This window comes from Ovis aries, chromosome 19 (assembly GCF_016772045.2).
Source record: "Ovis aries strain OAR_USU_Benz2616 breed Rambouillet chromosome 19, ARS-UI_Ramb_v3.0, whole genome shotgun sequence".
NCBI lineage: Eukaryota > Metazoa > Chordata > Mammalia > Artiodactyla > Bovidae > Ovis > Ovis aries.
In genome coordinates this window covers 15,445,431-15,469,823 of record NC_056072.1, presented here as the reverse complement: position 1 = coordinate 15,469,823, position 24,393 = coordinate 15,445,431, and the positions used below count along the sequence as shown (strand labels likewise).

Genomic DNA, 24,393 nt, shown 5'->3' with positions numbered 1-24,393 from the left:
AAGGAGAAAAGGAAAGATATACCCATTTGAATGCAGAGTTCCAAAGAATAGCAAGGAGAGATAAGAAAGCCTTCCTCAGTGATCAGTGCAAAGAAATAGAGGAAAACAATAGAAGGGGAAAGACTAGAGATCTCTTTAAGAAAATTAGAGATACCAAGGGAACATTTCATTGAAGATGGGCTCAATAAAGGACATAAATGGTATGGACCTAACCGAAGCAGAAGATATTAAGAAGAGGTGGCAAGAATACACAGAAGAACTATACAAAAAAGATCTTCATGACCCGGACCTAGAAACAGACATCCTGGAATGTGAAGTCAAGTGGGCCTTAATAAGCATCACTACAAACAAAGCTAGTGTAGGTGATGGAATTCCAGTTGAGCTATTTCAAATCCTAAAAGATGATGCTGTGAAAGTGTTTCACTCAGTATGCCAGCAAACATGGAAAACTCAGCAGTGGCCACAGGACTGGAAATGGTCAGTTTTCATCTCAATCCCAAAGAAAGACAATGCCAAAGAAATGTTCAAACTACTGCACAATTGCACTCATCTCACACGCTAATAAAGCTCAAAATTCTCCAAGTCAGGCTTTGACAATATGTGAACCATTAATTTCCAGATGTTCAAGCTGGTTTTAGAAAAGGCAGAGGAACCAGAGATCAAATTTCCAACATCTGATGGATCATCAAAAAAGCAAGAGAGTTCCAGAAAAACATCTTCTGCTTTATTGACTATGCCAAAGCCTTTGACTGTGTGGATCACAACAAACTGTGGAAAATTCTGAAAGAGATGGGAATACCAGACCACCTGACCTGCCTCCTGAGAAATCTGTATGCAGGTCAAGTCTGATGTTAAAAAGGTCATTTAACATCTGTGGGGGAGGACCTTTAGCACTCGAAGACTCAGTGAGGTTAAATGGGGAGAATTCTTTTGCGTGGAGTCTTCTAGAGCCAGGCCAGATAATGCTTTCCTTTCGGATGAGACTTTCAAAGATCTGCAGCCACATTCTCCTCCCTTTGGTATGGAAATGCATGCTATTATTTGTTGAAGCTGCTACAGAACTGGGGTGCAGAAGGTGAGACTCAAAATCAAGCTGTTATTCTTGACTAAATGTTTCCATAATTGATACAAGCCTTTGGTTAATTTCCAGAATACTAACAGTGAATTTTGACAAATTTTATAGTTAGTTTCTGTTTGCTTTTATGGAGAGGAAAACTTCTGGATGTTCTTACTTTGCCATTTTCGCTGGCATCACCACCGTCAAGTTTTTAATGGAAGTTCAGGGGCAGAGATTTGCCCCTGATGTGAAGGGACCATCATGTAAGATTTCTAATAGTGATACGGGATCATTTCTTTTTACTTGCTGCTGCTGCTAAGTCGCTTCAGTCAGGTCCGACTCTGTGTGACCCCATAGACGGCAGTCCACCAGGCTCCCCCGTCCTTGGGATTCTCCAGGCAAGAATACTGGAGTGGGTCGCCATGTCCTTCTCCAGTGCATGAAAGTGAAAGTGAAGCCGCTCAGTCGTGTCCGACTCTTAGCAACCCTGTGGACTGCAGCCCACCAGGCTCCTCCGCCCATGGGATTTTCCAGGCAGAAGTACTGGAGTGGGGTGCCATTGCCTTCTTTTTACTTGGTCAGGAGCAAATGCTTTAGCTTTGCTGTTGTTTATATTAGGAAAAAAATGTAATATTTCGGTGATTTGATGTGATATGAGCAGCAAAATCATTTTTTATTCTTTACTTCAGGGACTTTAAGATAAAATGGTCTTTGAATTTAAATTCTGTTGTTGAGAAGAAGGAATTGGGAGAAACTCTTAAGATTTTTGTTATTGCTGTTCTTAGAGGCTCCTGCCTTGAACAGTATTGCGAAAGACTGCTCTTATTAAGTGATATTAAAACAATGCCTGTTTTCTTCTTGTTTACATTTTCAGGGCACCTTTGATGATTACTTGGAATTATTCCTGCAGTTCGGTTATGTGAGCCTTTTCTCCTGTGTTTACCCACTGGCAGCTGCCTTCGCTGTGCTAAATAATCTCACTGAAGTTAATTCAGATGCCTTAAAAATGTGCAGAGTCTTCAAACGTCCATTCTCAGAACCCTCAGCCAGTATTGGTGTATGGCAGGTAATTATTTGAGAAAAAATTATTTTAAAAAAAATTAAAAAATGAAGCATTGTGATTTTAAATAAAAGCTCTATGGAGAGTTTTGGAAAAATACTATCCAATAATAGAATCTAATCCATGTTATGGAACTTTCTACTCAACAATAATAGAATATACTTTCTTTTCAAGTGTTTATAGAACTTGCAACAAAATGTACCATCTCCTGGGGCATAAAACAAACTTAAAAATTTTTAAGAATTGACCTTATACATAATGTGCTCTCTGACCGTGGTGGAACCAAATTGAAAATCAGTAACAGAAAGATCTTAGGGAAATCACCAAACACTTAAAAACTAAACAACACATTTGTAAATAATCATGAGTGAAAGAGAAAGTGTGAAGTGTGAGAATTGTCTCTTTTTTCTTATTAGTCTTGTTAAAGGTGTGACAATTATATTGATCTTTTCCAAGGAGCAACTCTTTGTTTCATTGATCTTCTCTGTTATTTTACTGCTTTCAATTTCATTGATTTGTACTCTTATCTTTATTATTTCCTTCTTTCTGATTCTTTTGTGTTTATTTTCTTCTTGTTTCTAGTTTCTTGAGTAGGAGCTTAGACTATTGATTTGAGATTTTTCCTCTTTTCTTGTATATGCCTTTAGTTCTACAGATTTCTTTGTTAGCACTGCTTTACTTGCATCCCCAAAAGTTTGATATTCTGTGTTTTCACTTTCAATCAGTTCTTTGTATCTTTTGACTACATATCATCGTAAATGAAATAGACCAGTTTCTCCAAAAGTACAAACTACCACAACTCACTCAATGTGAAATAGGTAATTTGAGTATCCTCAGAATTACAAGGAAATTGAATATGCTATTAAAAATTCCCCAAAAAAGAAATATCCTGGCCTAAATGGTTTTGCTGGCAAATTCTAACATTTAAAGGGAAATTAACATCAATTTTACATAATTTGTCCCAGAAAACAAAGGAGGAAGGAATATTTTCCAATTCATTCTATGAATTTAGTGTCAGTATGGTACTAAATCAGGACAGAGTATAAAAGAAGATGATAAACTAATATCTGTTGTGAATAAATACACGGAACAGCTTTCAGTTTCGTTTAGTCATTCAGTCGTGTCCAACTGTTTGCAACCGCATGGAGTGCAGCATGCCAGGCTTCCCTGTCCATCACCAACTCCAGGAGCCTACTCAAACTCCTGTCCATCGCGTCGGTGATGCCATCCAACCATCTCATCCTCTGTTGTCCCCTTCTCTTCCCGCCCTCAATCTTTCCCAGCATCAGGGTGTTTTCTAGTGAGTCAGTTCTTTGCATCAGGTGGCCGAAGTATTGGAGTTTTCAGCTTCAGCATCAGTCCTTCCAGTGAATATTCAAGACTGATTTCCTTTAGGATAGACTGGTTGAATCTCCTTGAAGTCCAAGGGACTCTCAAGAGTCTTCTCCAACACCACAGTTCAGAAGCATCAATTTTCTGCGCTCAGCTTTCTTTATACTCCAATTCTCACATCCATATGTGACTACTGAAAAAACCATAGCTTTGACTAGACAGACCTTTGTTGGCAAAGTAATGTTTCTGCTTTTTAATACGCTATCTAGAGTGATCGTAACTCTTCTTCCAAGGAGAAGTGTCTTTTAATTTCATGGCTGCAGTCACTATCTGCAGTGATTTTGGAGCCAAAAAAATAAAGTTTCTCACTGTTTCCATTGTTTCCCCATCTATTTGCCATGAAGTGATGGGACTGGATGCCTTGATCTTAATTTCCTGAATGTTGAGTTTTAAGCCAAGTTTCTCTCTTCTTTCACTTTCATCAAGAGGCTCTTTAGTTCTTCACTTTCTGCCATAAGGGTGGTATCATCTGCATATCTGAGGTTATTGATATTTCTGGCAATTTTGATTCCAGCTTGTGCTTCATCCAGCCCAGCATTTCACATGATGTACTCTGCATATAAGTTAAATAAGCAGGGTGACAATATGCAGCCTTGACGTACTCCTTTCCCAATTTGGAACCAGTCTGTTGTTCCATGTTCAGTTCTAACTGTTGCTTCTTGACCTGCATACAGATTTCTCAGGAGGCAGGTCAAGGTGGTCTGGCATTCCCATCTCTTTAAGAACAGCTTAATAATATCTTAACTAATAAGATTTAGCAGTATATGAGGAGAATTATGTACCATGACAAGTGGAGTTTTGTCCAGGGATGCAAGCTCTGGTTCAGTATTCAAAATCAACCAGTGTAGTCTACCATACTAATATTCCAAAGAAGAAAAAAATATCTCATGATTGTATCAGTCAGTATATATAAAGCATTTGGCAACATCCAATACCCATTCATTTTTGAAACTCTCAGAAACATAGGAGTAGAAGGATATTGCTTCAACTTGATAAGGAACATCTATTTCAAAAAGCTTAAAGCTAACAACCGTACTTGTTAGTGAAAGATTGAATGCTTTCTAAGATTAGGAACAATGCAAGAATGTCCACTGTCCCTACTCTTATTGAATATTGTTCTAGAAATTCTAACTAGCCTCCTCAGGCCAATTATGTCTCCAGTTTACCCACCCACTGACCACACGTACATGAGGAAGCCCAGTCAAGGTCAGCTAGACCAAAAATATTGCCTAGGTAAGCATAGTCTAAGTTGTCCACCTGCAGAATAATGAACTAAAGAAATGATTATTGTTTTTAAGTTACAGAGTTTGAGATGATTTGTTACACAGCAATATCTAACTAATATAGGAAGACTCAATATCCTAAATGTATCGATTCTCCTTTAAGTTACAAATAAATTAATCTACAAATTAGCTTATAAATGTAGCACTATCCCCATGGAAGTTCTTCTTTTAACTAGATAAACTTACTGTCAAGTTCACAGGGGAAAAGAAATGAAGTAGAATAGCAGGAAAACTCTAAGGAAGGTCAGGGGCACGCCTTCCTACGTATTAAAATGTGTTACATAACCTCAGTTGTTAAAGTAGAGTGGTGCTGCTGCATTATTCAGACAGATCAATGGAACAAAATAGAAAGTCCAGAAATTCAGTATGTGATACAGGTAAAATCTGTTAAATGGAGATTATCATCGACTATCTACTGATAGTATTGGGGTAATTAAATCTCCATATGAGGGGGTAAGGGAGTTTGTGCTTCAAAAGTTAAGAGGGAAAAAAAGGCAAGACACAGAAGGAGAGAAGATATTCACAACACATACGTCTACCAGAGAACTTGTGTTCAGATTATGTGAAGGACTCCTGCAACTCAGTAATAAGACAATTAAATAAAAACATGGACAAGATTTGAAGAAATGCTTCACCAAAGAATATATGCAAATGATCAATGAACTCAAGGAAAGATTTAGAATTAGCTACTGGAGAAATGCACAAGAAAACCACAGTGAGATCGCACTATATACCTGTTTTAAAATGGAAGACTACAGCTTTCTTATCCATTCATCTGCTGATGGACATCTAGGTTGCTTCCATGTCCTGGCTATTATAAACAGTGCTGCGATGATCATTGGGGTACATGTATCTCTTTCAATTCTAGTTTCCTCAGTGTGTATGCTTGCAAAACTAAGTTGTAATTTGTAAAAAAAAAATAGTTCAACATATACCTACCATACCCCAGCACCTCTGTTCTTAGAAATCCAGGGGAAAGAACATATCCTTGCAAAGACTTGCAAAGGAGTGTCCATAGTAACTTTATTCAGAATAATCCAAGACTGGAAATAACCCAATTTGCCAAACAACTCACTAGGTAAATGGGTAAAAAAGTCATGATATATTCATACAATGGATCACTACTCAGCAATAAAAAGAAGAATAAATTACTGATAACATATAATATGGATCAACCTCAAAATCATGTTGAATGAAAGGAGGAGACATAAAAGCATATATACTGTGTGAATCTATATAAAATTCTGAAACAACAAACTAATATATAGCAACCAAAAAATAGATCAAAGTTTGCTTGGTGCCAGGTATAAAGAGAAGGGGTGGACTGCAAAGCACTGTGAGGAATCTTTGGGGGAAAATGGAAATATCCTGTTTGTGATAGTGGTTTCCCAGGTGAGTATAGCTTAATAAAGTATACATCATAAATGAGTATGATTTATTATATGTAAATTATAACTCATGATAAGTGATATTTTAAAATCAAAAAGTTTAGATAGAAATGTATTAAAAATGCAGGAAGCCAGACACTGTCCTGTGCTACCGATGGGAAGGTGAACTGGTCAACCCTGAGTTCAGCTTGGTACTGTCAGAATAACGAACACAGTGGCACCTTTGACTCAACTATTAAAATTTCAGGAATTTATCTTACTTCCACCCTTCTTAAAGGATGTGTTTGCAAGGTTTCTAATTATAGCATTGTTTGTAATAATAACCAAGAAGGAAACGATTAAATAAACCTTGGTACATTCATGCGATAAAATACTTAAGCAGTTGTGACTTCAGGCTTAAGTTGTGACTTAAGAATGATGATCTCTGTGTCCTGACACGAAATAACTTACACAGCATTTTAAGTGACCAAAGCAAGGGACTTGACAATGTGTATTACGCTGAGAGGAGAATAAGAAAGTATTTGTGCAAGTTTGCTTATATTTGTTTGCAAACAAAGTGTCTGGAAAGTTATATAAGAAATTAATAATAGTGGTTATCCTGTGGAAAGAACAGAAACTGACAAGGGGGAGAAAGGGGACAAGGAGACTCTTCCCTGTACACTGGTAACATTTGATTTTTGATTGAATTTATAATAATTAAATAAATAGAAATTTAAAGCTATTTTAAGAGAAGGTAAAGTCCTATGTAGATTTGTTATAAAGAAAACTGTCAAAAAACAAGATTACACAAAGGGTTTTTTAAAATACAAGATGGTAGATAATCTTCATGGGACTAGATTTCATTAAGTTGAGATTAGATAATCTTCATGGGACAAGATTTTATTAAGTTGAGCTTCAGTCATGTTTTGCTTCTATATTTCTAGTGGTGACTGCATTTCTTAGAATTAGTAAGTTCTGAAGTAGTGATCACCAAGTGCTGTGCACACAAAAAAGAAAGAACAGTGGTCACAACGTTTCCCCAGTCAACACTCAGTAATGTGTACTGGTCTCCTCGTGGGACCCTGGATCACAGAGGTCTTAGTAGGTCTCAGTGGGGCCTGGTATCTGTGTTTTTCTAAAGTTCTACAGGTGATTTGGTAAATGCCACTAGAAAGGAATCATTGTAACTGGTGCCTTGGGTATGGCTGAACCAGATGTGATGTGTGGTCTGTTAAGTAGGACAGTTTTACAAAATGAATTCTATTTAAAGTCATCTTTGTTTTTGAATGTAAAACGTTCCCTCTGATTGCACTACTTTAGTTTCCCTTCAGATATGCATAGAGTCAAGTAACTTTAATAGTGTATTTTTCTTGGATGTGTTCCAAATTCAGGTCCCTGGCCACCTCCAGTTGGAAAGATAGAACATATTGTTTGGGATATTCAAGCCTAAAGTATCTGAAATACCTTCTAACAGTATGTCTTTTTTGACCTAAATAAAATCATGGCATTATAGAGAAAAAGTTTTGCATGTTCTTGGAATGTTTAGAACTAAGGAAAGACTTTTTCTTTGACTTTAAATAATATGAAAAAGAAGGAGGAAATACGGACACAGTCATTGTGGTTTTTGGGCTTCCCAGGTGGTAAAGAATCTGCCTGCCAGTGCAGGAGGCATGGGTTTGATCCCTGGGCCAGGAAGATCCCCTGGAGAAGGGAATGGCAACTGTCTTCAGTATTCTTGCCAGGAAAATTTCCATAGGCAGAGGAACCTGGCGTGCTACAGTCGACGGGGTCTCAAGGCGTCAGACATGACTGAGCACACACGCAATTGTGATTTTTCATTTCACATTTTTTTTCTTTCAGTTGGCTTTTGAAACAATGAGTGTTATATCTGTGGTCACCAACTGTGCTCTGATTGGAATGTCACCACAAGTGAATGCACTCTTCTCAGAGTCAAAAACAGACCTTATTTTGATCGTAGTAGCCGTGGAGGTAAGTGAACATTTAAGTCTATTTTAAATAATCTCTACGTCAGATGCCTATGTTTTTCTAAGGCAGTGATGTCTCTGCCTGTCACTGATGGGCAGTTCAGTGACTTGCACTAACTAGTTAGAAGGCAAAGCAGTTCAGGTAATGGGAACACATGAGGATCCAGGCTGTGCATTCCTGGTTGTTGTCTACATACAAAATAGTCACCATGGTACAAACAGGACTGTTACTGTTCCATCCATTGTGCTGGTGTGTCTAGTGCTGAGGAGATAAATCCTATTTGAAACAGAGTTCTGTGGACTTAATATTTTGGGTTTTTTCAGTCAGTTTTAGGGACTTTGTAACTTCTACTTTCTTGAGCGAATAAATCCTAAGAAATACTTTTTGATCATGACTTGCTTAAAGTCTCATTTGCAGCAGGTATGGGATTCATCGTAAAACACTCTAAAACGCCAAGATGTAAAGAATAGGAAGACTCACAATATCACATACAAAGTATAAGTTGGCTGTCTGTGTATTTCTTTGATATTTAACTTGTTTATCATATTTCTGAATACAGATTACTGTACATCTTGAAAATGAAACTCTAATCAATAACAAATCGAAGAATTTGCAGGAATTTTCTTGTTGTGATTATAGTTGTCAAGGATACTGTGATCTTTCATTTTTAGACACTAAAAAAAATAGAATCGTAGTAAAAGTTTGTCAAAGCAGAACTTAGTAGGGTCACAGAGCGGTGATTCAGGACTTAGGGCTAACCCTAAGAAATGAAATTATGAACTTGTACGTTTCTGGGAGTAGAAGAAAGAGATTCTGCTTTGTTCTGTTGGCTCTTTTAGCATGTTTGATAGGAATCTGTGTTCATGATAGAAGTTGTGTGTAGAGTATGCATTTCAGAGAAGGATTTTAGACAGCAGCAAGTAGGAAGAGAAAGAGAATGTTTTGCAGATAAAAGTAAGCCTGTTGTGAATTTTGTTGGCTGAACAGGATTTTGGAGAGCTATTTGCAAGGTGACTTACCACCTGTGGCAGTGAAAGAACAAGACAGAGGTCCCTCAGATGGGATGGCCAAACGACCAGGCTCACAGTGCATCTTCTTGATTTAAGACACGGCCCTTAACTCTGCAGATCTTGGAGGTTGTCTTTGTCAGCACGTCTGGAGCTCATTAGGTGCTTTCAGCTTTGGGGCTGGCTTTCACTTAAAAATCATGAGACTCACAAGGAACTGACCAGAATACTAGGTAGTTAATTTGCCTTAAGGAGACTTTTCCAATGCTTATAACAGTCCATGTTCAAGTAGAAGTGGAGCTGGTTATTAGACGGTTTCTTAGTGAATTTAGTGGCAGAGAAAGAGGAGTGTAATAGTCTTAAGAGTTGCAGAAAACCTAAAAGTCATTCCCTCCCTCTGTCTGAGCCGGGTCTCAGTGTCCCGCATCAGCTTCTAAGCAGTGATAGATGATTTCAGCACTTCCCACTTCTTGATTTTGCCGTCACTTTTTCTAGACTCCTGGCTGGCCCAGTCTTCCTATATATTCCCGTTCATTAGGCCAGTGTTTTCTTTTGTATCCGTGATCTCTTAATCAGATAGCAGGAACTGATCTCTTAATCAATTTTAACAGTAACTTTGTTGTTGTTCTGAGGTTCTAACCCTTATGCCTCCTCTTACCATTTTAGTCTCTTCCTGTAGTTTTCAAGCAACTATTTTACTGTCATTATCTAAATTGGTTCTTTAGAGTACAACAGAAATAAAAGCCTCGATTAAAAACTCTTGTGAGGGAAAACCTTGTTTTGTATAGGAAACTTACTATTCTTTAATTGTGACTTTAATTTTTACTTTCTTACATTTTCAAGCCTTTTATTTTGAAATAATTATAATTCAAAGGAAGCTGGAAAGATAGTACAGAGGGCCCATGCACCCTTCACCCAGTTCGTCCCAATGGTTACAACTTACATAACTGTAACATGATTTCAAAATGGAGACCTTGACACTGGTATAGTGTGTGGTTGTCATTTTATAACATGTATTGATTCATTAAACCCCTACAGTCAAGATATGTGCATTTCCGTCATCACAAAGGTTTCCCTCCTCCTACCCTGTTATAGTCACACTGGTATTCTGGTCCCTCAGCTCACCTCTGTGAGCATCAGTGGTCATGAATCTCTTCTCCATCTCTATAGTTTTCTCATTTTGAGAATGTTATAACATAACATTATGTGTTATGTTATATGAATGGCAACTTATAGTCTGTAAACTTTTCTTTGGTAACTTGTTATTAGTCAATTGTATCTCCCCCCAAAGTCTGTTGAATTCCTGACCCCCAGCACCTCAGAATGTGACCTGATTTGGAAATGGAGTTGCTACAGCTCTAAGTAGTTCCAGTGTGGTCGTATTGGAGTAGAGGAGACCCTTATCCAGTATGACCATTGTCCTGACAAGAAGAGAAGAGACACAGAAACCCAGGGGAGGGTGCTCTGTGATGAGGGAGACAGAGATGGAAGTGCTTTAGCTCCAGGCCACAGAACCCCATGGACTGCCGTCAACCGCCAGAACCCAGGCAGCACCAAGGGAGGAGTCTCCCATCCAGGTTTCAGAGGGAGCAGGGCCCCTGAAGCCATGACTTCAGACTCCTAGTCTCCAGACTGTGAGACAATACATTTCTGTTGTTCAAACCACCCGGTTCCTGATACTTTGTCGTGGCAGGCCTGGAAAACTGTGTTGTAACCTTTCTGTTTGGAGAACTTCCTTTAACCAGTGCTAGCACCAAATTCTCTTAGCTTTTCTTTATCTGATCACTTTTTTCCCCCCTCTTTGATTCCTGAAGGATAGTTTCATAAGGTATGGAATTCGTGGATTACAATTCTTTTCTTTCAGCACTTGAAAAATATTCTGGCACTTCCTTCTCCAAGGTTTAGGTGAGGAATCTGTTTTCATTCAGACTGATGGTAGCTACTGTTGCACTTTTCCTCTGGTTGCTTTCAAAGTTTTTTCTTTACTTTTAGTTTCCCCAAATTGAGTTATAATGGGTCTTGGTGTGGATTGATTGATTTGTTTGGGGTTTACTTCACTTCTTAGATCTTTAGGGTTATTCTTTCACCAAATTTGGGAAAATTTCAGACCTTGTTTCTTCAGATACTCTCTCTTCATTCTTTTCTCCATCTGGGATTCTGATGATCTGAATGTTGTTTGTTTGTTTGTTTTTCGTATTTTCCTACAGATTGCTAAGGTTATGTTCAGCTTCTTTTTTTTGGCCTCTTTCCTCTCTGCTGCTCAGTTTGGGTGAATTCTATTCATATTCCTCAAGTTCACTGATTCTTTCCTCTGTCATTCCCACTATACTATTGACCCCATCCACTGAGTTTTTAAAAGTTTCTGTGATTACATTTTTCAGTTCTAAAAGTTCCATTTAGTTCTATGTTGTAATTGTAACATCTGAGTTTTGTTCGTTTTGCTGAGATTTTCCGTTTTTCCATTTGTTCCAAGAGGATTTGTACTTGATTGTTAAAACTTTTTTTTTACAATGACTTATATTCACTCAGGCTGCTCTAACAAAATTCTGTAGACTGGCTGGCCTAAATAAGGCATGTATTTCTCACAGCTCTGAAGTCTGGAAGTCCACAATCAAGGTGCTGGCAGATTTGGTGCTTGTAAGGGCCTTCTTGGTTTGTTGAGAGCTGCCTTCTTACTCTCTGGTGTCTTTTTTTTTTTTTTTTTTAAGGTCACTAATCCCATCATGGGGTTGCACCTTCAGGACCTCATCTCAACCCTCCTGTGTACCACTGGCTTCATGAGAACAGAATGATGTCTGCTTTTCTATCTCAGAAAATAGGCTACTCCCTAGATTAGTGACTAAAACACTATAGGGATCCAGTTCAGTGTTTAGATGACTGTTGAATTAATGGAGTTTTTAAAAGGAAGCTAGGAATTTCAGTGTTTATTTAAAAAGGGAAAATGGGTATTTTGGGATAAATTTATTTTCAGTATTAGTTATATATCTATATTTGTTAGTGTATAACATTTTCTGAGTCCTGCCTGTACAACACATCCTTTTCACTCCTTAATTAAATTACACTCGGTACTGAGCATGGCTTCCCAGGTGGCACTAGTGGTAAAGAACCTGCCTGCCAATGCAGGAGATGTAAGAGATGTGGGTTTGATTGGGAAGATCCCCTGGAGGAGGAAGTGGCAACCCACTCCAGTATTCTTGCCTGGGAAATCCCATGGACAGAGGAGCCTGGTGGGCTATAGTCCATAGGATCACAAACAGTTGGACACTCTGAGCAGCTAACTCTGCTCTATGTATATTTCACTGAATCTGGTGCTAAGAGAAGACTAAGCCATCTTTTTATTTTTGTCTTTTTGTCTCTTTTCATTGAAATATAGTTGATTTACAGTGTTGTGAAGAATTCTGCTTCTTAATGTAGTCAAGAAGGAATGGATATCTAAAACCACTCTGTGCACACCCACAGATATCTTTAGTTTAGTACATTTACCAGAGATGCAGCTGGGCAGGAGAAGGACATGCTAAGTAAATGGTCTGTGGGGCAGAAACCCATGAATTTCATTCAAAGACAGCAGATCCTTTCCTGTCTATATCTTTTTCCTGTGGTGAGCTCTTGGGGCCTCTGTGGCCTGTTTTGAAAAGTCCTGGATGTGACTTCATTCTGATTTCCCAGAGCAGTTTGAAAAGCACCTTCCTCCATGCTGGTGGAGGCATCTGACTCAGAATTCTGACCCTATTTTAATCTACTCTGAGGATGTCAGGTGTTCCTGATGACCTGAAGCATAGGAGACAAAAGCACAGCCATGGACTCACTTAGAGTCAGTCACGACATAGAAGAAAGGTATTTAAAATTAATCCACATAGGCCAGAATGCCAGCAGTGTCTTAGGCTGTTCTGTTTCTTCTTCATTTACGCCTCCAAATAAGAAATATTTCCTTTGGTTGCCAGGGCTAACTTCCTATAAGAGAGGAATGATTGTGTTTGGTGTGTTCTTGTTTTGATGAGGATATAACTGTAATGTTACCAATATTTACTAATATGGAGATCATTACTAATGTGGCAATCACCCAGAATAACTCAAAGGGCCAGGAGGTATGAGGAGGTTGTACTAGATAAGTGTGTACTGCTCTTTCACTTTCTTTCTTTCTTTTTCTTTTATTGTAGTAAAGCATAAATAACATAAATTTACCATTTTAACCTCTTCTAAATTTTTAGTTGTATTAATAAACACATTATGTGAAATTTACCTTCTTAACCATTTTTAGGTGTATAGTTCTGTAGCATGAAGTACCTTGATTTTGTTAAGCAATCACCACCACTGTCCGTCTCCAGAACTTTTTCACCTTCCCCAACTGAAGTGCTGTACCCATTAAATGCCAACTCCACATTCTACCCCCCTCTAGCCTGTAGTAACCTCTAGAAACCTGATGTAGGTGGAATCATACAGTATTTATCCTCTGACTTATTTATCTTAGCATAATGTCTTCAAGGTTCATTTATGTTATGAATTTCATTTCTTTTTAAGATTGAAAATGCTATTCATGTATACCTGTATATCACATTTTATTTATTTCTTGATCCATCAATGGACAGACACACTGCCGCTTCCACCTTTTGTCTGTTGTGAATAATGCTGCTACAAACATGGGCGTTCCGGTGTCTGTCTGAGTTCTGTGCTTTCACTTCTTGTATGTATATAGCCAGAGTTGCTGCTGGATTGCGTGGTGATTCTAGGACCCTCCCGTTTTGAGGACCCTCCCGTCGTAACCTCTGCTGTACCGTTTGTCATAGCAGCCGCATCATGTATATCCCACGAGCAATGCACAGGGGTCCAGCTTCTTCATATCCTTGACAACACTGATATTTTCTGCTTTTTTTGTATAAGTCATCCTAATGGTGTGAGGTAGTTGAGCATCTTTTCATGTGCTTATTGGCCATTTGTCTATCTTTTCCAGGGAAATGTCTATTCAAGTCTTTTGCCCATTTTTTAATTGTGTTGTTGATTTTTCAGTTGTTGTAGGAATCCTTTATATATTCTGGATGTCAGTATCCTATTAGATATATGATTTGCAAATACTTTGTCCCATGCTGTGGGTTGCTTTTTCACTTGATTGATACTGTCCTTTGATACACAGAAGTCCAACTTACCTATGTTTTCCCTTTTTTTTGCTTTTGCTTTTGGTGTCATATCCAGGAATTCATTACCAACTCTAATGTCATGATGCTTTTGCCCTATGTTGTCTTCTAGGAGTTTAATAGTTTTAGATATTAAGTCTAGATATTTGATTTAATTTTTGTATAACTAAATTTGTATATGAAAAGGGTCCAGATTCATTCTTTTGCATTGGAATATCTAGTTTTCCCACAATCATTTGTTGAAAAGACTGTCTTTTCCCCCAGTGAATGGTCTTGGCACCCTTGTCAAAAATCATTTGACCATATATGTGGGGTTTATTTCTTTGCTCTTTATGCCATTGGTCTGTATATCTGTCTTTTTTCTGTAAGCCACTTTATTGTGGTATGATTGACATACAAAAAGCTGTGCATATTTAATGTATACAATTTGATGAGTTTGGAGACAAATAATAGCTCTCTTTATGCCAGTACCACACTGCTTTGATTACTATAACTTTGAAGTCAGAAAATATGAAACTGCCCAACTTTGTTCTTCTTTTTCAAGATTGTTTTGGCCATTTGGGTGTGCATTTGCATGCTTTTAGTAACTATAGTTACGTAGTTTCTGATGTTTTAAAACTATTGTTCAAAAGCTGGGTTATATTGGCACAGATTGGCATTGAAATAAGTCCTCCTCTTCTGCCACAGTATTGTATTTGAAGGTTTATTTGTTTTTATTTTATTTACTTTCATATAATTGAGTGGACCTAGCTTTGGTTTCTAAACTGGGAATTTTAGGGAATTCCCTGGCGGTTGAGTGGTTAGGACTCTGTTTCACTGATGAGGGTGCAGGTTCAGTTCCTGGTTGGGGATCTAAGATCCCACAAGCTGCATGGAATCCATGTGTGGCCAAAACGTGAAATTTCAAATAATACAGAATTTTGTGTGTCAGAACAAAATCAAGCTCAGAGAAAGTGTTATAAGTAACCAAAAAAATTGAGTACGTTAGCTAATTTTATTTCAGTGTTGCTGAGACCTGAGCTGAATGCCATCTGGTCTTGTAATGAATCCAATAAGTGGAAAGTTTACAAATAAATTAGAAAATGTAAGTTTTTGCTTTCTTATCATATACATTTAAAAAACTGAAATTCTAAATTCAGAATATTATGAAAAGCCCATCAAAAGAATTAATGGATCAAATTAATATTTCTAAGATTTCTTTCTTTGATCGCAAATATGTTTTCCAAATTCAAGTCTTAAAATTATATTTTATTTCCTATTTTTCCTATAGTTTAGGTAAAATGTTACTATTGAGTTAAAAATTTAAAAAGATATTTTGTTAGTAGTATATTAAATAAACAACATGGTGTACTTTTATATATACATTCATGGCCCATGGAAAAGTAGAAATTTCACTAATTTGAAAAGGCTATAATAAATAAGCCATAAGTATATGTAAAGTGGATTCTTATATAATTTTTAACGTCTTCATGGGAAAAGAAATTTAAGACATTTTAAAGGTTTTTTCCTCCAAATTAAGTAACATTTAAATACATTTATGTGATGAGAATCTGTTAACAAAGAAGACATAGAAAATGCAACAATTTAATATAGTTGATGTTGAGAGTTAGTGTCCTCATATTTAAATTGTGGATTAATTGGTCATTTCAGCATCTTTTCTGGTTCACATTTTCAAATCCAGGAAACTTTAATTTTTATTTAGGTTTTTGACTCTTCAGAGTTTTTAAAAATAATTTATTTATTTGGCTGTACCAGGTCTTAGTTGCAAGGCATGTGGAATCTAGTTCCCTGACAAACGATCAAACACAGGCTGCATTGGGAATGCAGAATCTTAGCCTCTGGACTACCAGGGATGTCTTGGATTAAAAAATCCTGTGTTTCTTTCTTTCTTTTTTTTAACTTGATTGAGTGTGCAATGTAAAATTGAATAAAAAACAAAAATAATCTTCATTTTATGTTGGTAGCTATATCGTGTTACAACTTTTGTGTATTTACTGCCATCTAGTGTTGTAAAAAATCATGACATTTTTGTTTGTATAATAGTTGCAGAAATTTATTACAGACTAAGAGAATAGCCTACTAATATATGAAACTATATCATGGAATCATATAAAAATACCATTTTCTAGGTTAAAATAGTCAAATGCTGGGAACTTCATCAAGTTCATCCCAAAGGATTAAATTAGTACCTAAATAGCCTCTCTTAAATAATCATCATTATTCTCACTTCTGAGACAAATTTAGCTCACTTTTTATTGAAGGATCACTGTTTTAAATGCAGAGTTATACAAAGATCTCCAATTCCTAAAAGATAGAAATGGCCTAAATTCCTTTAAATATCAAATGTTTGATAATCTTTTACTTTAGTGTTAAATGCGCTCACAGTTTTCTTTTAATTCTAAACTTGGCAAGATGCTTCAAACATATTGAATGCTAACAATTCACCTACTAAATGCTGTTCTTTTTCAATGCTGAAATGAATTAACTTTTCCCCTACAAGTTACACTGCATTTCTTTTTTTAAAAAACTTTTTCTTTATATTGGAGTATAGCCAGTTAACAATGTTGTGATAGTTTCAGGTTAGAAATCACACTGCATTTCTGATGGCTAGGTTCTGGTGACCAGCAAGCCAGTCTGCACCATGCATGTTTAATTGATAGTTTTTAAAAGATCACTTTATTGCAGTTTCTTCTTCTTCTCTCACTTTTTTTTAAAAAGAATGTAAGTTGTTGGTTTTTTTTTTCTCTAGTGCAGGCAGGAGGAGAAGGGGGTGACAGAGGATGAGATGGTTGGATGGCATCACTGACTTAGTGGACATGAGTTTGAGCAGACTCCGGGAGATAGTGAAGGACAGGGAAGCCTGGCGTGCTGCACTCCATGGGACACAACTTGGTGACCAAACAACAGCGAAGGAAACAGAGTTGATTCTCATCTCTTTGTAATGACTAAAGGTGTCTCCCGAGAGGGAACCGAACCTTTAGGATACTTTTACGCTCTGACACAGGCTTCATTTTCCTCTTAAAAAAAAATAATTAGTTTCGGACTTAAAGAAAAGTTGCAAACATAGTACAGTTAATTCCTATGTATCCCTTTATTAGGGTTACTAATTTGGAACATTTTGCCCATGTGTGCTTGCTCTGTCTCTTGACTGATTTACATCTCTATCTACTGATACACCGAGATATTTCACACTACGGAGATTCTATTTCTGCACTGCCTTTTAATGCATTGTTGCCCTGGGCCAGTCACCCTGTCTCATAAGCTCATCTCCTTGACTGCCTGAAGCCAGTGCAGCATCCTCCCCAGGAATGCTCTGAGGAGTAGAGCAAGAAATGAAACGTGTATCCCTGATCAGAAGCGTCTGGCATGGAGCAGGTGCTGAACGTAATGCAGGTCTTGTTATCACCTTTACAAGGCAAGATATTGTGCATGTGAAATGCCAGACACAGAGCTGGGCACCTGGTCAAGGCTCAGGGGATATGAACTGCAGTTCTAACCATCTCTGCATTAGCAGAATAAAACTTTTGTTATCTTTATCAGGTCTTAATTGCTGCATGCAGGATCTTCATTCTGTCATGCAGTATCTTTCTTTGCAGCCCTCAGACTTGCTAGTTGAAGCACCCTACCTCAGTAGTGGGGGCGCATGGGCTTAGTTGCTCTGCAACATGTGGGATCTTAGTTCTTCAACCAGAGCTTGAACCCACGTCCTCTGCATTGCAAGGCAGATTCTTATCCATGGGGCACCAGGGAAGTCCCTAACATCAACTTTTTAATGAAAGACTTTGCTGTACATTTGGGAAATACACTAACAAAAATCCCTGGGCAAAATATTAAAATTATATTATTTATAAGAAAAGGTGAACTGACTTTTCTGTATGGTACAGTGGTTAAAGAACATAGGCTCTGGATTCAAATCCTGACTCCAGTTTGACAAGTTATGTGTCTTTGAATAAATTTGAACAATTCAGTACAATTGTTATGCTGACAAATGAATAAAAGCACTTAGTATGCTTACCACAGTGCTTGGCAAGATTAAGTATTCATATTTGTTAGTTATTATTGTCTCAGAGGAAAATACCTGTTCCCATAATAATCTTTTCACCTGGATGAAAGGTCTGATTAAATTTTTGGATTTCAGTTTTGAAACTTGCCTAGGAAGGAACCCACAACCAACTCTTCATCTGATCTCCACTTCCCAGTGTCAGAGCATGTGCTGGGCTCCTAGGAAGGTAAAGGTTTTTGACCTTTGGGTTAGAGTCCTTTGGGATGGAATTATTGAACTGGGGTTTTTCCTTCTTCCTTTTTCTTCATATAATCTTGGTAATTTTCTGGTCTTTTAATGCACTGTCCCCCTCTTCAGTATTATCAAAATGAAACATTGCTCTGTGTTCTCTTAACAGTGTGGGAATAATTAAAGACAGTCAAGGTAAATTCTTTCATTGGATATATTAATTATTGTGTGCTTATAATATGGCAGGCATTATCAAGGTGGCTCAAACGGTAAAGAATCTGCCTGCAATGTGGGAGACCTGGGTTTGATCCCTAGGTCGGGAAGATCTGGTGAAGGGAGTGGCTACCCTCTCTAGTATTCTTGCCTGGAGAACTCCATGGAGAGAGGAGCCTGGCGGGCTGCAGTCCATGGGACCGCAAAGAGTTGGACACGACTAAATGACTAACACACACTCACATACCAAGATGTAGTCCTGGCTTTAGAAATTCTCACAGATAGAATCCTCCAAGAGCTAAATCACAGTGCAGTAAGTAGAAGGCCACTTTCCTAACCTCCCCCTTGTGAACCAGCTCTTCCCATCCCCTCCTGACAGTCCTCCCACTGGCATAGATTCTCCCAGCCTGCTGGTGGGGGTCCATGGGCAGGATGTCCACTCACTGAGTGAAGTACTCACCAAGAGGCATTTAGTTCCCAGTCTGTTTTTGTGTGGTATTCTCACAACTGTGATTGGCATAAATTAATTAAATGGAATGAAAACTGATGAAATGTGTGTGCTAAAATAGAGAGAGCCATCATTTTCATGAAAACCTTTGGAAAGACTCCATGAAGACAAATGACTATCAGATTGGATAAAGATGAGTCAATTATAAAAGATTAGGGAAAATCATAAAAATGTGGGCAGCTTCCAGATTCTGTTTTCATACTGCTTCACGAGTGTCTTAAAATTTGCACTCTTCTTGAAAGAAAACAAACCTAGGAATCTTTGTCATTGTCTCATGGGTGTTATTTATGCCTAGAAGACCACGACAAACTCTATCACTGGATCCTCCTCAAAGAAAAGGCCTTGGCTCCACATTAAAAGATTTGCAAATAAATGTACATTTAAATGTTTGCTTAAATCTAACATTAATGGTTGGCATTTTTAATAGATCCTTATTTTGACTAACTTTTTGTATTAGCTGAGCAATTTTGACCTAGGTAAACCGCCTGAAAGAGCTTCTGTCCTTGGGGAATGTGGGATTAGCAGCCTGGCCTTCTAAGTTTGTCAGTTAATGGGAAATATTTGTTTTGTTGAAGGACCCAGTGCCCTCCAAATTGAATGTTAGTACATAATCTGTTTAAATATGACTTTGTTGATGTCCAGTGTTTGTAAATTGCTTTGCATTCTTTTAAGATATTAACACTGGTAACCTAACCTATTTCTTACCCTGGCAAGTTTAGGAAAAGTCAGGTCTCACACCTCTGAAAGAGATCAGTTTTTACTCAGAATGGAGCTGCTTTCAGAAGAAGAATTTTGCAAGGGTTAAGAATTAGAAAACTCGACAGTTTCTGTACTCTCTTAAGTCATAATTTCAAAGTCTAGCTACTTTATTTTCTTTAAAGTGAAATTGGAAAATTCCCTGTATATTCAAATGCAAATACTCAGTATATCCACAGATAAAGAAAATGACTTGGGTTATTCATCTTTGACAACTGTCACTCTGGTCCCCTCTAAGTGCCTTCAGAGCCTCCTGTCAATTACCTGTTCCCGCAGGTATCTCCTGTTACATCCCAGCCTGTGCTCCCCACTCTCAGCCACAGACCTGCTCAGTTCATTGGCTTCCTCTTGGCTTTATCTGCCTGAAGAATTTTGCAAGAATTTTGCACCTCCTTACATGACAGCAGACTTCCCTTTCAGATACATAAACCAATTCAGAGTCAAATCTGCCTCCTTTCTCTGCTTTTCTATTTTATTCTTTGGAGAATGGGGAGATAAGAAAGCATTTGGGCTTAATTTTTTCCCCCTAAGATGGCCAGCAAGTTGTGCTTCAGAAAATTGAAAGTAGATTTTGAGAGTGTAAGAAATCTCCACTCTTTATAGTATCAGATGGGATGTTGAGAAGAGCCAGTCCAAGGCTCTTGTATGTATCTGGGGAGGCCTTGTGTGGCAGAGGACCTCTGTGAAGGAAGAGTGGGACACTGGGGCAGATCCAGAGGGAGGAGTGACACGGGAATGGTGCCGTCACACCATGTGGGTTTGCTTAGAGTGAAGAGCATGACTGGGGGGATGGGGGGTAATGGGTGGAGAATTGGATGGAGGGCTCAGAGCTCATGAGGAAAACTTCACATTGCATGTACATTTCATTACAAATTGGTCCCTTTTCATATGCTCAGAGGCAGAACCACACTAGTCATTTCCCCTTGTTAATGTCAACTCTACCTGGCCGTTCCCAATGATACCTGAAAATGAATAGGTTAAGAATTGAACTTACCATGTCTCTGCTCCTTTCCTTATGAGGGGGTAGCTACTTCATGGAAGTATGAAGGGGGTGAAGTGGGTTCATGCCTCAGAAGCCTGGCCTTGTGGATGTAGACAGCTTTGGCTGTCCTCCAACCTAGACCATACCCACACCCTCCCCTGTCTCTGCAGCCTCCAGGTTTCTCTGCTCTTTCCGCAAAGGTCCAAAGAGGAGCTGGGGTCTGCCACATCCTCTTTCCATTATCCTCCAATTCGCCTTGTGTTTTGGGTTCCTGTGGTCCTGTTGGTTAGGTCCCAGTGCTTTATGCTTGCTTCCTGGTAGTTTATTTCTTCTGTCAGGAACAGAAATGTGTTGGAACAGTTGTTCTTAAGGACCCAGTCTTTAAGCTTTCTGCCTGTGCTTCTATATAAGTTACTGTTTGACTTCCATTTAACCAACTGTTTCTGGTCTACATTGAAAGTATTGATACATAGAAGAGAGACCACGCTCCTGCTCTGAAATAAGACCTTGACCCAGGGACAAAGCATTTAAGTTGTCATTTTTGATGTTTATCTTCTTGCTTATCCCCTCAGTGAAAATAGTGCCTTGACATTCATGTTTCTCAGGATCTGTTGTTGTTGGTTAGCTGCTAACCTGTGTCCAACTCTTTTGCGATCCCGTGGACTGTAGCTTGCCAGGCTCCTCTGTCCACGGGATTTCCCAAGTAGGAATACTGGAATGGATTGCCATTTCCTCCTCCAGGGGATCTTCCCACCCAGGAATCAAGTCCACGTCTCCTGCATTGCAGGTGTATTCTCTACCACTAAGCCACCAGGGGAGCTCTTCTCAGCATCCAAACCCTACTTAATCATCCCTTTTCTTGAGAAAAGTTTTCACATGGGAGCAGTACTCAAACCCAAAATGTTAGTCATCTAGGTCAAATCTCACTTCGAGAAACCCTTCACTGTTTCTTTGCACTGGAATTCTGAATTAAAGATTGAACCAAGCTAGAATGTTATTTTTTTTTAGTGTCATAGAAATTGATATATTAATTGGATGAGGTGAAATGATACCAGTTTCGCCAGTTCCTAATTTTTGTAGTTATTTTGGTATGTTGCAGTGTTTTATGTTGCTGTTCCTTCTGTTTTCCTCCTCCCTTCTTCCCTTTGGTCTGTAGCCTAAAAGGTTCAGAGGGGCTACAGTGTCTTTTGTATCTCCCCCAAGGGGCCATGTGGTAAAGACTGATTAAATTAGACACTCTGTGAGAGTGTTTTTATAGACTCCAAGGTGCTTATATATGTAAGACGTTAATATTACCACTGTAATTTCTTCCTGTTAATGCAATGTGTTCCCAATCCCATTATGTTATAAATGTTACTAAAAATGGACTATTTACAAAGATGGTTAAGAACCATGAAGGGAAGGGAAAGAAAGATTTTGAATGTTGATGACTTTGTAAGAAAATGTCTTTTTACCTTACATATTTTAGTTAAAAACTCTTCTATGCCAATTGAAAAAATGTAAATGCTGTGTTTTACATACACATATTCATCTGTACATATGTATGCATGCGCACACGTGTGTGTGTGTGTATTTCTTTAAAATAAGATACAATTCTCAGCCTAAAGATCAAGTTTCTCCTCTGGCAGCTTGAGCACAGGGTGGAGGGTGAGCTGCGGAACAGAGATACGATTATCTCTGTGCTGATGTGAGTGGGCCCTGGCGAGAACCATTTCTCCATGTGCATGAAGGCTGTAGCACTCGCATTATCCTTTCTGCTTCAGCGCTTCAGAGGAAAACTAATTGGTTACCACCTGTGCTAATAATTAAGTCTATGATATGGTCATTGGTGCACAAGGAACTCAAGTTGAGGGAGTATTTCACATCAGAAAGGTGATGGGATTGGAGCAGAAAGAATAAAATATATTAATAGTCTTTCACAGTCAGTTGTAGAAAAGGAACCACAGGGAAAAAGAGCGGCTTTCATTTGGGTCAGTGCTATTCTTTCACTGAAGGCTCAGAAAGGACAGAGGAGCAGGACTGTGGGGAGAGCTCATTGCATTATCTTCCCTGTGCAGTTAAATTTGTTGCAGAGATTTGCACCCTGTCTCAATTCAAAGATGAAAATTTACTGAAAGTGATTGTCAGGGATTAGAAGTAAGGAGTGTATTTGACTACAGAGGTATATAGCACAAGGGGCATTTTTTGGAGTGATGGAATTGTTCTTTATCCTGATTATGATAATGGTCTCACAGCTCAGTGCATTTGTTAAAACTTAAAGAGCTGTCCCCCAAAATGAGTGATTTTTACTCCACATATAATTAAAAAGATAAAATTTAAAATGTGTGAAAATATTGAAAAACATGCTTTGGGAAACCTTTTGTCTGTGGCTCAGAATATGTTTACTTAACCCAGTCCTCTACAAGATGAAAGAGATGTTTTCCTTTCAAAATGAAGAATGAAACAACCTAATACCAGTTAATCTAAAATTTTCCTATCACTTGATTTTACCTATCAAGTGGCTCTCTTCAAACTCCAAGTGACATTTTATAGCTGAATTTTTAGAGGCAGTGCAGTAATAATAGAAGGAATGAGAAAAGTCGGCTTCTTTGGCTTTTCCTTTTTGAGCCCTCATAACTTTGTTTCAACATAAAAGGAGCCGCTCACCTTGAGTATTGTTTTGCTTGTAAGAGGAAATTAAGGAGGTGAGCCACAATTCTCAGGCTTTGGAGAATTCACTGGTCATGCCAAGAGCACAAAGAGTCAACTGTCTTTATATTTTATTGTATTCAGACTCTGTTTTCTGCATGGAGGTCATGCACAGAAATGCAAATAATTGTGTGGAAAGGGATATGCACTGCTGTTAAGCCTTTTAGAGGCATAAGGTGCCCTTCATGTGCTTCTAGAATCAGCAGGATTCTAGGACAAAGAGGAAGCAGCACAGTGGGAAGGGTTCAGTGAGGGATCAAGATCAATGTTAGTTGAGTCACTGAAAACCATCAAGTTAGCATTTGGTGGTTTTTAAATAAGTCATTTCAGACTGAAAACATTTTAAACAACTCAGAATAATAAATTTACTCCTGAGTTTAGTTTTTCTGAGGACTTTTTAAATAGCCTATAAAATATTCTGAGCCAAGAGGCTGTTTAAAGATTTAGCCTGTAGAACAGTTTTTAAAATATAAAAGACTAAATAGTATGTGACTATAGTCCAGTTGAAAGCTGATTGATCAGTTAGGTAACAGAGATTTATTGAGTGCTTATCTTGTAGTTTTTACGCTTTAAAATAAGGTTCATTGACTTTTTATGACTAGGGTGCCAAGCCCTGTTTGTTTATTCTTTTGGGAGAAAGAAAAGGTTTATAATCTAAAGTCTTCAGGAAGGAACTTTGTCAAGCCTTTGTCAACTGATATCATAGTTATTAATTCACACAGAGGATTTTTCTC

The 24,393-nt window shown here is 38.1% G+C and overlaps 1 protein-coding gene across 14 annotated transcripts in view; it reads left to right on the top strand.

Annotated features, from left to right (window-relative positions):
• Positions 1 to 24,393, top strand: part of ANO10 (anoctamin 10) — a 214,391-nt gene that overhangs the window by 42,680 nt on the left and 147,318 nt on the right. For all 14 annotated transcript variants that reach the window (XM_015102278.4, XM_042235914.2, XM_042235910.2 and 11 more), the window contains 2 exons: positions 1,932 to 2,123; positions 8,020 to 8,148. In XM_015102278.4, coding sequence (XP_014957764.1) covers positions 1,932 to 2,123; positions 8,020 to 8,148 — 321 coding nt within the window. The remainder of the gene's footprint in view (positions 1 to 1,931; positions 2,124 to 8,019; positions 8,149 to 24,393) is intronic.